This window comes from Schistocerca nitens, chromosome 6 (genome assembly GCF_023898315.1).
Source record: "Schistocerca nitens isolate TAMUIC-IGC-003100 chromosome 6, iqSchNite1.1, whole genome shotgun sequence".
Classification (NCBI taxonomy): domain Eukaryota; kingdom Metazoa; phylum Arthropoda; class Insecta; order Orthoptera; family Acrididae; genus Schistocerca; species Schistocerca nitens.
Window position 1 is genome coordinate 248,992,861 of NC_064619.1, and position 18,282 is coordinate 249,011,142.

Consider the following 18,282-nt stretch of genomic DNA (forward strand, 5'->3'; position numbering starts at 1 on the left):
TTGTTGGACATTGGATATAACTCCAGTCAAAGCATGACACAAAAATAAGTCAGTCTGTAGCAATGGTAATTATTAGGTTGCAGTAACTATAAAGGCCATTTGAGTACGCACAGCTTTTTGATGGAGTTTTGCGTGTCAGCCAGTGTATCCTTGGTGGCAGAGACATTGATTGGCCCATGCAATCCTCCCTGAATATTGTGGGCTCTGCTACCTGTCCTTCTGGTGGTAGGGGCTGTAGATACTCGTGTTGATATAGTAATTGATATCCGGTGTAACTGTGAGGATATCCTTGCAGGTACTACTCTCCATCTTCACATCTATGCACGTAGTGTGGATCACTATGTATTACATAAAGCAATAGCACTGACATACTTACACATATAGTTGAGTCTGCTTGAGTTTCTGTAGTATATGTTAAGCATTACATTGGCTGCCTTTTACTTTGAAATTAGTTCAAACTTTTTTCCTGGATAATATTCTTTGTAGATCATCACAATAAAGGAGTTCCACCTTCTTGCACACATTAGCTGTTATGTAACTATCAGCTGTGGTCAAATGACTATAAGTCACTTCACACATGATAATATTGAAACAATTCAATAGAATCAGTAATTTAAATACCATACTATATACATAAATATTATTTAAATAAATCATAACATAATTTTTTACAATTATTACTTGATGAACTGCTGTATCTGTTTTTATCTGTCATTCCTCAGGTGTAAAAGATCATAGTTTCATGTGCAGTTTGTGTGTGTGTGTGTGTGTGTGTGTGTGTGTGTGTGTGTGTAACAGTACCATATTAACTTTAACAGCAGGAAAGCAAGCCTCAGATAATCACATTCTTCTGTGATTTCACTGTTAATTCTTCTCTTTAGATAAGCACTAATGTTGATAAGAGAAGAACATCCAATGGGACAGAATGATAATCATTCACAGCTGCCAGACCATTACAGTTTGCTCTTTTTCAGTCAGTTGAACAGCAGATTCCTCTCGTGTCTTTACACAGTGTTAATCAAATTTACATCCACAACACATGACTTTTGCATAACATACACATGATCATTCCATCAGGAGATAGTGGTTATAATGCTTTGGCTGGTGTAAGTCTTAACTGATCCTCTGAGTTTCCTTGTGGCTATTAATTTTCACTTGAGTGTTGTAGCATTGTGAAACTGATTATTTTGTATGCAATGGGCTGTTTCTTCAAGGGCTGAACTGATAAGATAATGCACTAGTAATAGTCATTTTGTGCATAACTCATTGTTTTTTCCATATGTAAAACAACCTAAATAAATATTGTGACAACAGCATGGCTCTCAGAACATGTACATGACTCAGATAAAGAGTGAATGATGCAGGTAATGACACAGTTTGTTTGGTTGTTGTTGTTTTTGTGGTCTTTAGTCCGAAGACTGGCTTCATGCAGTTCTCTACAATAGTTTCTCCTGGTTAACCCTTTTATTTTGTTATCTAAACAGCAAAACTCAGCTACAACTTTTAGTGTCACATTTCCTGGTACAGTTGATTCATTTAATGAGTGCATTCCATTACCTTGGCTTACTTTTGTTGATGTTCACTTTAAAACTTCATTTCAAGGCACTGCTCAGTACTCTCAACCCCTTTCCAAGTCTTTCGTCATCTGTGACAAAATTGCCTTTTCATTGACAAACCATAAAGTTTTCGTTTCTTCTTCATGAGCTTTAATTCTTTTTCTAAATTTCTCCTGAGTTCCCTTTACTGTTTACACAAAGTATGTATTGAATAACACCGGGGATGGGGTAAATCCCTGTCAATCCCTTTTCAATCACTGCTTCCCTGTCAAGTCCTTTGACCCATATAACTGCAATCTGTATTGTGTACAAGTTTTAAATAACATTTCATTCCCTGCTTTTTATTTTACCATTGCTACCTTTAGAATTTTTAAACAAGTGTGTCCCAGTCAGTTTTTTCAATTCCAGAAACTTTCTCTAAATCTAGAAATCCCATAAATGTATGTTTGCTTTCCTTCAGTATATGTTCTGATATAAATTGTAGCATCAGTATTATCTTGCATGTTTCTACATTTCTCCAAAATCCAAACTGATCTTCCTCGAAGTCAGCTTCTACCAATCTCTCCACTCTTCTGTAAGTAATTAATGCCAGTATTTTTCAGCCATGACTTAATAAACTGGTTATCGGGTAATATTCATAAATTCAGCAATTGCCTTCTTCGGAATTGAAAATATTTAATTTTTCTTGAAATTTGATGGTATTTTGCCTCACGCGTATATCTTGCACACCAGGTGGAATGATTTTGTCATGGCTGCCTCACCCAAGGATCTCAATTTTTCCAAGGGAATGTCATTTACTCCAGGACTTTGTATAAGCTTAGATCTTCCAGAGCTCTGCTAAATTCTTTTTATAGTATACTATCTCCTATCCCATCTTCATTTGCTTCTTCTTCCCTTTCTATAATATTGCCTTCAGATTCACTTTCCTTGTATAGCCCTTCTGTATGTTAATGACCTTGCTGCAGTCAAATGGCTCTAAGCACTATGGGACTTAACCTTGCTGCAGTGATAACAACATTTTCCATCAGGCCACTGAAGTTAAGTGCTATCAGGTTTGTCTAGCACTTGGATGGGTAACCGTCAGCTGTTGGCAATGAGGATGCGCTCAGCCCTTGAGAGGCCAATTGAGGAGCTACGTGATTGAGAAGTAGCGACTCCAGTCAAGAGAACTGACAACGGTTGGAAGAGCAGTGCACTGACCACGTGACCCTCCACCAGTGACATCTATTGGCTGAGGATGACATGATGGTCAGTCGGTGCTGTTGGGCCGTCTGAGGCATCCTCGGGTCGAGTTAAGTTTAGTTTAGTCCTTCTGTATATTCCTTCCATCGTTTAGCTTGCCATTTGCTTAGTACTGGCTTACTGTCTGATCTCTTATGATTCATACGGATTCTTTTATTTTCCCTAAAGGTATAGGTGGCATCTATCTTTCTCCTGGTTATGCGTGCTTCTGCAGCCTTGCATTTGTCCTCTAGCCATTCCTGCTTAGCTATTTTACACTTTTGAGAGGTATTTTTTTCAGTATACCAAAATCATTTAGAACTTAGGCATTGCATAGAAATATAAGCACAATTCTGAGAAATGTGAAGACCGTTAATGCACAAGAAGCAGTCAGATAAACATCAGCATATAGTTTTGTGTATGTTGAAATATGATACTGAGACAGACAGAGAAGGCTGAGCAATATGATTTCAGCTTCAACCGCTAAGGACAAGCATAGAAATGATGAACTGTGGACAAATGGTTATGCTAGACAACATTTTGACATGTTAATGAGCCAAAATATTATGATATCTGCCCACTGTGAGACTGAATGCCACCTAGTGGTGTTGTGACGATGTGATGTGATAATGAAAGTGAGGAGCAGAGATGAATGGGGAATAACTCTGTGGGCAGTATGGGTCACAGTTTGGGAAATCCACTGAATTATACAGCATTTTACATTTACTGATCATATCAACAACATTCCCTAGCAGAGCTTCAGTTTGTTTTTTAAATTTCCATCTTTATTCACATATCAAAAACTTTTGGAGATCCTGGCTAACTGGCTCTTCTTTTCTTCTGAAAACGGGTTCAAAAGATGCCTCATGGTATTAAGAAAATATCACCTCCTTTACTTTATTAAGGCAGCAATGGCATAGTGAAGATTCTTGTTATTTTGTGTGACAGCAAATATTTATTCTGGTTAGGATGACCATCAACAAATTAGAGACTGTCATTATGACCTGGCCATACTGTAAAGCATTACTGACCTCCCTGTTCCTCTGCTCTTTGAGAGCATTAATCTTGCCATCATTTCATAAAGTGACTGACTTAGGTAGCATATTGGTTAGCACACTGAGCTTGGATTCAGGAGGTGGGATTTCAAATCCCCATCCATCCATTCATCCAGTTGCAGGTTTTCCATGGTACCTCATAAACAATTACATCAAATGCCGGGATTGTTCGTTTGAAAAGTATACAGCTGATTTCGTTCACCAGGCAGTGTGCTCCATCTGTAATGTTTTTATTATTAATACAATGTTAAAGTTTAGTCTTCCTCTTTGAAAACTACGTATGTACTTACAAGCTGTCTTTCATACACTAAACTTAGTATAATTGCAGTCTGCACAGTTCTGAGGCATTTGACTTTAAGAAGAAAGCATGTTCGTCAGTTGAGCCCTGTTTGTGTATCTATTCACCATGTAGTGCCTATGCAGTTATGGTTGTTGTCAGTCTTTCCATTTGTTTGTATGCTACCCACTATTTCCAGCATTGCCGTAATATATTTTAAGGTTTCTTTTACATCCACTGTCTGTTTTGTCTCTTGTTGGTTTGCTTTATCTTTAACAGATGAGGACCGATGGCCTTTGTAGTCTGGTCCCTGTAACCCTAACACGCTACGGTCACAGGTTCGAATCCTGCCTTGGGCATGGATGTGTGTGATGTCCCTAGGTTAGTTAGGTTTAAGTAGTTCTACGTTCCAGGGGACTGATAACCACAGCATTTAAGTCCCATAGTGCTCAGAGCCATTTGAACCATTTTTAACCCTAACAAACCAACTTTAACAAATAAACATGTTGTGTACAGGTGTATGCTGACAACACGGAATATAGTTTGGAGGAACTACGTGCAGTAAACTACATGAGAAAGGAAGGAAACACAGAGGGAGGTGAGAAGGATTTCTCAAGAAGATGTAACTTTAATCTGCATTTTACAATGTCCCCATTGGTAACCTATGCTTCTCATCTGACCATGAAAAGTAATGTTTTGATTTATGTAGGGTTCATATGGTGGTGAATAAAATTTCAGCATTCTCTATAATGTTTGAAAACAACCAATTACTTATCTGCAATTTGTTCGGTGTAGTTGTCACATTGCTGTCTAGTTTCAAGACTTCAGGTTTCATATTAAGTTCAAATACAATATGTTGGTGGGATATTTCAGAATCAAATGAAGAATTCTTTAATTTTTTGCCTTTCATTAAGTACAAAATTTATTTTTCAGTCTCTGTGAATAGATTTCTTCCAGGCACATACAACTCATTGCAATCAAGCCCTTCTTTCTATTCCCATGAATTCTACATCATGACTGTACTGATATGGTATATTTATGAGAGATATTCTTTAAATGTTGATCATTTATCTTTAACATAATTGTTTTATAAAAGCACTTTGAAATGTAATGTGGCTGTTTTAAATGTTACATGAGAAAACAAATTTATATAAATTCTCATTTGTCACACACATTTATAAATCCTTTATAAACTTGCCTATATAAAAAATAAATGAACAAACTGATAGCATTACAGAATGAACTGAGTGGTACCAAGGTAGCAGAATAGTGGAACTGATTGATACTCCGTGAAATAAAACTCTATCTTGAACATGTGGATACCCGTGACAACAGTGTGTATTGACTATTAGACATTATATTTCTGTTGATAGGTTATTACAATTTTATCGTTGTGTACCTCTCACCTTTCTTGTGTCATTAGATTCACAATACGGGAGCATGGATCATTTTTCCTCTTGTATTGTATTTGTAAATATCGTTATTACTCTCAAACTCAAATGGATTTCATTTAACATATATGTGGTAGGGGTTTACATATAACACGGATAGTTGATAAACATTTTCTCTCTGAATAAATGTACTGTACAAGTAGAATTCATCTTCCCAGCTGCTTAAATGGATGCCCACAAGCCTACGTGAAATACTAATTCTTTATTTTGTACAGTGAGTGGTTTTTCCCTATGTTGTTTTCAGTCATCGACCCAATAAACTGAAGTCCACCACCCACTTTACTTATGACTTAGCGTATGTGATCAGTCCATTTCATATCTCTACAAAGTGTTACACCCAGGTATTGGTATGAGTTGGCAAATTCCAATTTGATATAGTCATAGGATATTACATTTTTTAGTTTTGTGAAATACACAGTTTTACATTTCTGAACATTTTAATCAAGTTGCCATTCTTTGCACCATTATGCACTCTTATCAAGATCTGACTTCATGTTTACGCAGCTTCTTTCAGATAGTACTTCATTTTAGCTAACTGTATCATCTGCAAAAAGTTGGAGGCTACTATTAATATTGTGCTCTACGTCATTAATATACGGCATGAACAGCAAGGGTCCCAACTCACTTTTCTGGGGGCACACCTGAAGTAATTTCTACGCCTGCCGATGACTCTCCATCTAAGATAACATGTTGCATCCTCCCTACCAAAAATGTCATCAATCCAGTCACAAATTTCACTTGATACACCATATGATCATACTTTTGGCAATAAGTGTGGGTATGGTACTGAGTAAAACGTTTTTTGGAAATACCGCATCTACCTGATGGCCTTGATGCAAAGCTTTCAGGGTGTCATGTGAGACAAATGGGAGCTGTGTTTCACATAATTGATGTTTTGGAATGCACGCTGTTCAAGACACCTCATTATGTTTGAGCTCAGAATATGTTCTAACATCCTACAACAAATTGGGTAGTTTTCTGGATCACTTCTGCTACCCTTCTCGTAGATGGGTGTGACCTATGCTTTTTTCCAAGAACTGGGCATGGTTTTTTTGTTCAAGGGATCTACGATAGATTATAGTTAGAAGAGGGGCTAATTCAGCTGCAGATTCAGTACATAATCTGATAGTGATTCCATTGGGCCCTGGAGCATTGTTCAATTTTTAACAGTTTCAACTGTTTTTCAGCACCACTAACCCTAATAATCATGTTTTCAGTGGTACGAGGATTAAATTGGGACAATTCTCATGGGTTTTCCTTTGTACAGGAACATTTGAAAACAGAGTTAAGCATTTCAGCTTTTGCATTGCTACCCTCAGTTTCAGTTCCTGTCTCATTTGCTAGGGATTAGACACTAAATTTGGTGCCACTAACAGCCTTTGCATATGATCAGAATTTCTTTTGGATTTGTGAAAGATTATTTGACAGTATACTGCTATAATAGTCACTGAAGGCTTTATGCATTACTTTTTGGCAGCTGAACATGTTTTATTCAGCATCTCTCTATCTGTAGTCCTAAGCTTTGTTTTGTACCTGTTTTGCAGTAGTCTATGTGACTTGAAAATATCATTATTATTATTAATATTTTTTTTTTTTTTTGGGGAGGGGGGGGGTGGCAAGAATCATTTTATTAGGTACTACATTTGACAGATAGCTTCGTGTTTCCATCTACATATTCGACACTCCAAACCAGTCCTATTTGCAGATGACATCAGTGTATTGGTTGAAGGTGGAAATAGGAAGGCTCTTAGGCAGTATGCTGAAGTCACAAATGTAAAGATTTCAGAGTGGTTTGTGAGGAATAAGCTACTGATTAACCCTTAAAAAAAATCACTATAAAATTCCCCACACCGCAAAAGTAAAAAGCCATTAAAACCAAATATTTCTTTGGAAAACCAAAAAATTAAGTGTCACTGAAACAAAATTGCTTTGTTTACTTACAAGACAATCTGAAATGGAATTCCCACATCACATTCTTAAATTCTAAGCTATCTAAAATGATCTATGCAATGGGAATTATATGGAACAACACAAGTGCTGAAGGAGAGAGGTGTATTATGCACGCGGACTTTCCCTTTTGATTTATGACATCATATTCTTGGGAAATTCTCCTCACAGCATAACAACTTTCAAGAAACAAAAAAAGATTGTGAGGATAGTGAAAAATGGAAACAGCTGCAAATCATGCAAACTACGATTGACTGGCGACTAGCCCCTACCTCTCGACTCGCTGAGACGGCAATCACAATGTCATTTCAGTCGGAGTATAGGCCAGTAGTGGTACAAAACAAATACATAAATAAAGTTGAAGAAACATACCTTAATTTTTGATGGCAAATGTACTCCTCCTGCATATGAACTCGTCTCATATGGCATCAACTTCGAGTTTCATCGATTGATCTCTATGGGCGTTGAGAAGGGCGATTCCATTAAGACAATCCTGCCTCATTATAGAACGAAGATACGTTTTCACCATCCGCAGACAAGAAAACGATAGCTCAGTGGTGCAGGACATTACCGGAATCATCAGCACTACACGTATGAATTTCACTAGTTCACGCAGTAGGTCAAACAGGTGGTTTTCCTGTTTTAGGTATTTCACTATGTCATCCAACGACTAATATTCGCAGAATCACTACTTCGGATAATCTCATGAAACATGCTTTGGTGGAGAAGAAAGCGTTCTTTGTCTATATCTGATTCGTAGAAAGATAAAATATCGAATGAATGTTTGTTATCACCAAGAAGAAATTGTTCAATTTGATTTACAAACATGAATGATTGAGTTTTGAACCATGATTCCAAGAAGCTGATGGATGTATCCATTGTTTCATAATACAATCTTCTATATTTGTCACATACTTCAGTGAATGTTTCTACAGATGAATTGATGGAGTCATCGTATTTCTTAGGGACTTTTCTTCTACGGGGTAATTTTGGGGAATCAACATCCATATCTTGACATTTTGAAGTTACTTCACCCCAGAATGATTCAAAATTGTTTCTCATAAATTTAATAGAAGTTACAAGAGTGAAAATCATCTTATTGGCCTCCTCTAAGTGTAGGGATTTCCTCTGTAGTGCTATGTTTACAGCATCAATGTAACCAAACAGTTTAGCAAAAGTGATAACATGAAAAAGAAATCATATGTCTGCATATTAATCAAAAATCCGTTTGCTTTGGCCCTAGTGTCTAAATTCTCATTTATTGAAACATTTGGAAAAAATTCCTGAAGTTCTGTATAGTTGGACAAAACTGAAGACATTGCCAAGTACCTTACAGCCCACCTTGTAGGACAGAGTGGTTTCAAATTTGTAGAGGATCTGCCTTCGGGTGAGCAAAAAGATCTAATCGTTTAGGTGAATCTCTCACAAAATGTATTAAGTCCTTCATAACATTCAATGCATTTCGACATTCTGGAACTGCTTTCACAGTGTCTTGTAGTGTTAGATTTAAATAGTGTGCAAGGCAGTGCACAAACATAGCTCACTTCTCCATTTCCATAAACTTTGCCTGGACACCATTATATAATCCGGCCATGTTAGCTGAACTGTCAAAGCATTGGCCCCTACAGTTAGATGTAGGCAAATCAAATCGTCTTAAAATGCTGATAATAATATCAAACAGAGCCTTAGCTGTGGTACTTTGTATTGAGTATAGCCCTAAAAAATATTCTTCTATCTCTAGTGAAGTGAGTTTATCTCAGTCAAATTAGCAGAAATGTGCAACAATAGCAAAGCACCCTTTCTGCTTGTTCCAGCTAACAATGCATACATTAAGACTTCCTGCCACTTGCCAGCTACCCTGTTGACTTCAGCATAATTGCTGCTTTTCAGCTGCTAGCTCAAGTGCCTCAGTGCTCTCTGTAATTAGTCTACTCTTGTCTTTGTGATACATAAAGGACTGAAGTACTAGGAGTAATCAAAAAATCTCTGTTTGAGGGTGGTGCTGCAATATATGAGCCCTGTTCAAAAAATTCCGGAACACTTGTAATTTTGCACCAATGGTGTGTTGGATTGAAATGCGATGGGCATCCCTGCACATGCCTGTGTTTAATGTGTAACTGCCAGAAGTTTCATTATTATATGTCTGTAAGTTATTGTTCACTGCTGTATTGCCCCCCTGCGGGTTAGGGGGTAAGAATAGGCCCACGGTATTCCTGCCTGTCGTAAGAGGCGACTAAAAGGAGTCTCAAACGTTTCGGCCTTCTGTGATGGTCCCCTCTTGGGTTTGACCTCCTTTTTTCAAATTTCCGTTGTTAGTGCGTGCCATTTGGGGAAGGACACCTTACGTGGTGTTTTTCTATTGGTCCATCATGCACCACCATCTTGCATGTTACCTCTTGTCGTGTGGCGGGATATACGCCCAACGTCTCCTGGGTTGCCTCCTTCTCGCCTTGTGCACAATACCATTCTTAGCACCCACGACAACTGTGGACCCTTTCAACACCTAACATCCAGCACGGTAGCCAGTCCGTTGTGGTGCGGTCGTCATGTACCCTCTTGGTGGTAGCCCCCTGACCACGCAGGGATCGCACTACAGATGCCAGAGCTGTTTCCTCCCCATGCATGCCAAGGAGTATGTGCCCATCTTGTCTGGGGCACGGGGACTCCGGGCAACGGGATATCGGCCAGGTACCCGTTGCTTTGGCTGGGTGGCGCCCTTGGGGAGAGCCCTCGTTCGGAGTAGGTGGCATCTGGGCGGATGTGGCGCAATGAAGCGCAATAAATCACACCAAGCTGGTGGTCGCACGGCCACCAGCGTCTCTAAGCGAGGTAGAGTCGACTTTGATGCTGCGCAATATGACCCTCAGACGTTCCCCTCGTTGGCTGCGCCATGGGAGGGACGCCGATCTAGTGCCAAGCGGGAGCCTTAAGCCGTCGGCACACGGACCGTGTATCCGAACGTTGAGCGTTGAGCGTGCCGAGTTTCTGACGTCATAGCGTGGAATAGCACGCTCTGGAGTCTTTCCGAACGTGCAGAGCAATATCTGGCATGTCAGATATTCTGAGCGTGCGTCTGAGCGTTGACCAATGAGATGGCACAACGCCACCTACGTCACAAACACGGCGTCTCCCTTCAGTACAGAGTTGTGAGGCGCCATATTGGCATTCATTTCAAGTGTATATGTATATATGCCGTCTCTGAGCACCAGCAAATTGAGAATCACTGGAAAAACCTTTGATAATTGTGTGATTCGTTCCAATAAAATAATAAGATGCATCATATTCGTGGCAAAAGAATTATTGTAACTTGCGTATTATGACAGTAGGCTATTTGAAGGCAGCGACACACTGAAGAGCCACACAAAACGCGTTGTTCTTGGTACAGTTTGTTATAATTAAATTTCAATTAGTATCATATCTACGATTAAAGTTTTCAGCAAGTGGTGAGATCCTATAATTAGAGCATGAAAGGGAGATGTTGGTTTAGCGTAATGAGTAGCGTCATTGTCCCTGCGTGTCTTTTGTTGGGGCGGTGGTTCGCGTCTTGACACAGCCAAATTTTTTTCCTAACATTCGCGTTTTTATTAGGTTCTGATACTTTATTATTAGTTTAATATAAGTATATACTATAATATTTGATGTTATGTAAATACAAGTTCACCTTTTTTGAGGGGTGACTTTGTTCGATTGGATTAATCTAAAGGACAGCTTGCGCTAGTTGTATTACGTTATTTTGTTGCTTTTTCTTTTATGCTTCGTAATTCACGTGTTGCAAAGATTCTGCTACTGGGTAGGAACAGTGATCAAGTAAGACTGACCTTGGGATTTTACTAAAATGTGGGAATGATTAAATAATGTTTATCTTATGCGGAGAAGTATTCCAGATTCGTAACGCAGTGTTTGTAACGGAACTTTTATAAGCCTGTGTCCTTATTGATTGGGCATGGTAGTTTCCTTTTCGTGGACGATGGAGGAAATGTGCGTTTTAATAGAGCTAATGTGGGAATTTTACGCGCGCCCGTTGATTAGAGAGTGTGATTTACGAACTAGGAACGTCGCTCAACTGCTGCTGGAGTGCGTTGCGATCGCGTATACCACGTTGGGGCCCACGTACCGTATGAACAAGTAGCGTCGTTCCTGAGCGTTCAGAAGCACGTTGAACTTGGCACGCTCAACGCTAACGTTCGACAGCACGGTCCGTGTGCCGACGGCTTTACGTACCGCAATACCTTGTCTGCAGCAGAACTGATGGTGACTCCTTTCTTACGACGAAGCCTCTGTTTTTTGTGGAACACCTGGAGGATAAGTTTGGGGAAGTGGCGGGGTTGTCAAAAATGAGGAATGGGTCCATCCTCCTCAAGACGTCCTCCCCAGCCCAGTCACGAGCGTTGCTCTTGTGTGATAAGCTGGGTGACGTCCCTGTTACCGTCACTCCCCACAGTAGCTTAAATATGGTCCAGGGGATTATTTACCATCGTGACCTCTTGTTGCAATCCGATGACGAGCTGAGAGCCGACTTGGAACGACGTGGTGTGCATTTTGTCCGTCGTGTACTTAGAGGACCCAAGACAAACAGGGTGGCCACCGGTGCCTTTATCTTGGCCTTCGAGGGTGATGTCTTGCCAAAGAAGGTCAAGGTGATGGTTTACCGTTGCGACGTCAAGCCATACGTCCCTCCCCCGATGCGGTGCTTCCAGTGCTGGAAGTTTGGGCATATGTTCTCCCGTTGCCCATCCAGCGCTACATGTCGAGATTGCGGACGCCCCTCTCATCCCGATTCTCCATGTGCGCCTCCGCCTGTATGTGTCAACTGTGGGGAGCACCACTCTCCATGCTCGCCGGATTGCCCCGTTCTTCATAAGAAGCGGAAGATAATGGAATTTAAGACCCTGGACCGGCTTACTTATCGGGAGGCTAAACAGAAATATGAAAGGTTGTATCCTGCTTCCATTCGAACATCTTATGCTGCAGCCACGTTATCGTCGCCCACGCGGGCGACGGATGTCGCCTCATCTGTGCCGCCTTCAGTGGGCCCTCGGGGCCGTGTATCTCTGTCTGCCCCCCTCGTGCCTGGGGGCAAGCCTTCCTCTGTTGCCCCCTTAGCAGTTGGGGGCAAACCCTCTTCTGTTGCTCCCCCCATGCTTACTTCGGGAGTGACATCTGCTCCACAACCGGGAGGCTCGATCCCTCCCCCTCATGCCGGGATGGTTCCTTTCAAAGGGCACGGCCGACTTCCTTCCCCATCCTTCCCTAATCCGATGAGACCGATGACCTCGCTGTCTGGTCTCCTTCCCCAAACCAACCAACCAACCCTCCCCCTCCTTCTCCGCCGGCGTTGCCTCCGCCGGTTCCTCTCTCGCGGAAGGGGTCCCTCGGGGCTCTCCCTTCCTCCGTTTCTTCTCCTACCCAGCCGGATGTCAGCCAGTGGCTGAAGGTTCCGCCACCTGCTGGTCGTAGGGCTTCTGCATCGTCGTCAGCCTCCGACGCTCCTTTAGAGAAGCTCTCCCAGCCCTCTCACCCTAAGGGCCGACGTGAGAAGAAGGAACGGCATCTGTCCAAGAAGAAGGACGTTCCGACGGTTTCAGCACCGCCTGCTGTACATAGTCCTGGCTCCGGGGATGAGGTGGAGATCCTCGCCTCTGCCGCGGGTCTCACCCTCACGGAACCCTTGGGGGCCTCTCCTATGGACTCAGCTGACTCTCCCCCGGTGGCGGCAGTTGGCTCTGAGGCGCTGTCTGCCTCTTAGTCGCATTCACGCCCTCCCAGTCCCTTCCTGCTTCCATTCTCCAATGGAACTGCGGTGGTTATTACCGCCACCTGCCTGAGCTCCGGATGCTTCTGAGTGATTCCCCTGTTCTCTGCATTGCTCTGCAGGAAACTTGGTTTCCGGCACTGCGGACCCCTGCCCTTCGCGGTTATCAGGGATACTATAAGAACCGCGCTGCCTGTCAACGAGCGTCAGGTGGGGTTTGTCTTTTTGTTCACCACTCTGTCTGTAGCTCGCCAGTACCCCTTCAGACGCCTTTAGAGGCAGTCGCTGTCAGGGTTGAGCTCTCGCCGGCTATTACTGTTTGCTCTGTTTACATTCCTCCGGATGGGGAGCTCCCCCGACATGTCTTGGCTGCGCTGCTGGCTCAACTCCCGCCACCTTTGCTGCTTCTGGGCGATTTCAATGCCCACAACCCTCTATGGGGTGGGACTGTCTCCGATGTCCGCGGTCGGGCCGTGGAGCATGTGTTGGCTCAGCTCGACCTTAGCCTCTTGAATACCGGTGCTCCCACGCATTTCAGTGTGGCTCATGGCTCTTTCTCGGCCATCGATCTGGAGAGTGCATCCTGACCTGTGTGGTAGTGACCATTTTCCCATCTATTTGTCACTGCCCCAGTGTCATTCTTCTGGGCGCCTGCCCCGCTGGGCTCTCCACAGGGCTGACTGGCCGGCTTTTACTTCTGCTGCAACCATTGACTCTCCCCCCCAGGGTGACATTGACGGGGTGGTCCGTGTCTTAACCACATCCATCATTTCGGCGGCCGAGGCTGCCATCCCCCGCTCTTCTGGACTCCCTCAGAGGAAGGCTGTACCCTGGTGGTCGCCGGAGATTGCTGAGGCTATTCGCGACCGTAGGCGGGCTCTCCAGCATCATAGGCGGCACCCGTCTCTGGAGACCCTCGTCGCCTTTAAGAGGCTCCGTGCCCTGGCCCGCCGTCTTATTGCACGGTGTAAGCAGGAGTGCTGGGAGCGGTATGTCTCCTCCTTGGGCTCCCGTGTCTCCCCCTCGCTTGTGTGGTCCCGGATCCGGCGGATTTATGGATACCAGACCCCTATGGGTGTACCTGGGCTCTCCTTGGACGGCGCTGTCTGCACGGACACTGCCGCCATTGCTGAACAGCTTGCCGCGCACTTTGCGAAGAGCTCGGCGACTGCATTTTATCCCCCCGCCTTTCGCTCTCTCAAGGAGCGAGCCGAGCGGACGCAGTTCTCATTTCACACGCGTCGTTCTGAAAAATACAATGCTCCTTTCAGCGAGAGGGAATTCCTCGCTGCCCTCTCCGATTGTCCTGATACAGCACCAGGACCGGACTGCATCCACGCACAGATGCTGAAGCATCTCTCCCGGGACTGCCAGAGACACATTCTCGCGGTATTTAACCGCATTTGGAGCGAAGGCGTGTTCCCGTCACAATGGCGAGAGGGTGTTATTGTCCCCATCTTGAAGCCCGGTGCGGACCCACTGGCGGTGGACAGCTATCGTCCCATTACCCTCACCAACGTTTTGTGCAAATTGCTCGAACGTATGGTGGGGCGGCGTTTGTGTTGGGTCCTTGAGTCGCGCGGTCTCCTCGCTCCATCCCAGGGTGGCTTCCGTCGGGACCGGTCTGCCACGGACAATTTGGTGCGGCTGGAATCTGCTATCCGTACGGCCTTTGCCCAACGTCAGCATCTCGTTGCTGTATTTTTCGATCTGCGGAAGGCGTATGACACCACATGGAGGCATCACATCCTCGCCACGTTGTATGAGTGGGGTCTTCGTGGTCGGCTCCCGGCTTTTCTTCAAACCTTTTTATTGCGCTGCTCTTTCCGGGTGCAAGTCGGTGCCGCCTCTAGTTCATCTTATATACAGGAAAATGGGGTCCCGCAGGGCTCGGTGTTGAGCGTCTCCTTATTTCTCGTGGCCATTAATGGTCTGGCTGCAGCTGTGGGGTCGTCGGTGTCTCCTTCTTTGTATGCCGATGACTTCTGCATCTCCTTTAGCTCCACGACTACGGGAGTCGCTGAACGCAGGCTGCAAGTAGCCGTTCGCAAGGCAGCATCATGGGCTCTGACTTACGGTTTTCAGTTCTCTGCAGCCAAGACTCGAGTTATGCACTTCTGCAGGCGTCGGACGGTCCACCCTCATCCTGAACTTTACCTCGACGGCCACCTGCTTGAAGTGGTGGACACTTGCCGCTTCTTAGGTCTTGTGTTTGATGCCCGGCTCACATGGGTTCCTCATTTTACTCAGCTGAAGCAAAAGTGCTGGCGGCACCTCAACGCCCTCCGCTGCCTCAGCCACATATCTTGGGGTGCGGATCGCTGCACGCTGTTGCGATTGTACAGGGCCCTTGTGCAGTCCAGGCTTGATTATGGGAGCCTGGCCTATGGGTCTGCATCACCCTCAGTGTTGAAGTTGTTAGACCCCATCCATCACTGTGGGGTTCGGCTTGCAACTGGCGCATTTCGTACGAGCCCCGTGAATAGTCTACTGGCCAAGGCCGGGGTTCCCCCGCTGCGGATTCGCCGCCGTCGACTGCTCGCCGACTATGCTGTCCACGTTCATTGCTCGCCAGGCCATCCCAATCGTCGCCTGCTTTTTCCTGTCACGGTCCTCCATCTGCCCGAACGGCGACCTCGGTCTGGGCTTTCCATAGCTGTCCGCGTCCAGTCCCTGCTGTCCGAACTGGGGTCATTCCCTCTTCTGCCTCCCTTCCGGGTCCGTGCACCTACGCCTCCCTGGTGTTTGCCCCGGCCGGCCGTCCGTCTGGACTTGGCACAGGGACCCAAGGACTCGGTTCCGCCTGTGGCCCTCCGTCGCCGTTTTCTTGCGCTCCTCGCCTCATTTCCGGGCTGTGAGCCTGTCTACACCGATGGTTCCCTGGTTGATGGTCGCACTGCCTACGCGTTTGCTCACGCTGCCCATGTTGAACAGTGCTCCTTGCCAGCTGGCTGTAGTGTTTTTACTGCAGAGATGGTGGCCATCTTGCGCGCTCTTGAGCATATGCGTTCCTGCTCAGGTACGTCCATCGTCATCTGCAGTGACTCCCTGAGCAGCCTCCAGGCCATCGACCGCTGCTATCCCTCTTCTCCTCTGGTGTCCTCTATTCGGGAGTCTGTTTCCACCATTACCCGCTCTGGTCGTTCGGTGGTTTTTGTTTGGACGCCAGGTCACGTTGGCATCCCGGGGAACGAACGTGTTGACAGGCTGGCCAAAGGGGCGATAGACGCCCCAGCTTTGGAGATCGGCCTTACGGCTCGCGACCAGCAGCTTGTGTTGCGCCGTCAGGTGCTTGGGATGTGGGCTGCTGAGTGGCGTGGCATGACAGCCCCGAATAAACTGCGGGCTGTCAAGGAGACGACCGATGTGTGGCGTTCCTCCCTACGGGCTTCTCGCAGGGACTCGGTGGTCCTGTGTCGGCTGCGCATCGGCCATACATACCTGACGCACGGCCATCTGTTGCGTCAGGAGGATCCCCCCCTGTGTCGGTGTGGGTCCTGGCTGACGGTCGGCCACATTTTGCTGGAGTGTCCTCGACTGCGCACACTCCGGCAATCTTTTAATCTCCCGGGCACTTTGGCTTTGGTTTTATCCGACGATTTCCTCCATGGCTGACAATGTTTTACATTTTATCCGTGGTAGTCCTTTTTATGGTTCGATTTAGGGAGGTCCTGCACCTTTCCCTTTCTGTGTCTTTTGTCCTCGTGTCTCTCAATATTTGTTGCTGTTTTGTTGTGTCGTCGGATGGTTGACTCTTTCCCTTTTTTTTGTTCTTGTGGTCAGTCAACCAGTCTCCGGCCATTTTCTTTTCTTCTGTTTCTTTCTGTTTGGTGTTCGTCTGTACTCTTCTTTTCTGTAGTGTTCGTTGGCTAATTTGTGTTCTTTAATGCCTGGGGGGGGGGGGAGTCTCCTTCCCCTTGGGGTTTTATCTGCTCCGCGCCTTTGTCTCGCCTGTTTTTGGAATGGGGGACTGATGACCTTAGCTGTTTAGTCCCCCTTAAACATCCCAACAACCACCACCACCACTGCTGTATTGAGTAGAATGCTCTGTCACACAGTTTGCGAATTTCAGGGTGCCAGATATAGAGGAGTAACACATCTGCATTAAATTTTGTGTGGAACTCAAGAAAACCTTTACGGAGACACACCAAATGATCCATGAAGCCTACAATGCTGAAAGCTTAAGCTGTAATCATTTTTACCAATGGTTCACACGGTTTAAAAATGTCTGGAGAAAGTTCATTGAGGACGCCCTTCAACGTTTACCAACGTTGCTCATTTCAGGAACACCAATGAAATTGTGCATGCCAACAGAAGACTGACTGTCCGAGAGATTGCAGAAGACTGTAACATTTCAGTTGGATCATGTCATGAAATACTAACGAGCTACTTAGAATGCATCTTGTAGCTGCCAAGTTTGTCCCATGGCTCATGAGTAAAGTAAAGACCAGAAAGACCTTCATCTCACAATCTGTGAAGATCTTTTGGATCACGCAAATGAGAATGAGATGTTCCTTAAGAGAATCATAACTGGTGATGAGACGTGGGTCTATGGTTATAATGTTAAACACCAATGTTCAATCTTCATAATGGGTTGGGAAAGGTTCTCCAAGATCGAAAAAACCTCGTCAGGTCAGGTGAAATGTCAAAGCTACGTTGATAGTTCTCTCTGACTTTGAAGCATTAGTTCATCATGAATTTGTGCCACAGAGACAAACTGTTAATCAATGATGCAAAAACATGCACTCTCAGGGTCTCAGCATTCATTTTTTGAGTACAGGCTTGACGACCCTGGGGTTCCTGAGCTGGGGACTGGTAAGTGCTGCCAGTCTCCTGTTACCGTAAGCCCTGGGCATGATAAAAACCTCTATAAGAAAAACCCTCAATCTCAGGGTGTGCTGTGCAGTGATGAGATGCATGGCTGTTGAGGTGGAACATCTGAAAGAGCCTGCCACACCTCAGTTGTGTAAGTCTTACTCAGGCACGCGGGGCTGTGTCTGAGTGCACCCTTGTTTCCCTAGCT

The 18,282-nt window shown here is 44.8% G+C and overlaps 1 protein-coding gene across 4 annotated transcripts in view; it reads left to right on the plus strand.

Annotated features, from left to right (window-relative positions):
• LOC126262995 (mitotic checkpoint serine/threonine-protein kinase BUB1-like) overlaps nt 1-18,282 on the plus strand; it is a 245,335-nt gene that overhangs the window by 110,135 nt on the left and 116,918 nt on the right. For all 4 annotated transcript variants that reach the window (XM_049959949.1, XM_049959951.1, XM_049959950.1 and 1 more), the window contains exon 7: nt 4,626-4,707. In XM_049959949.1, coding sequence (XP_049815906.1) covers nt 4,626-4,707 — 82 coding nt within the window. The remainder of the gene's footprint in view (nt 1-4,625; nt 4,708-18,282) is intronic.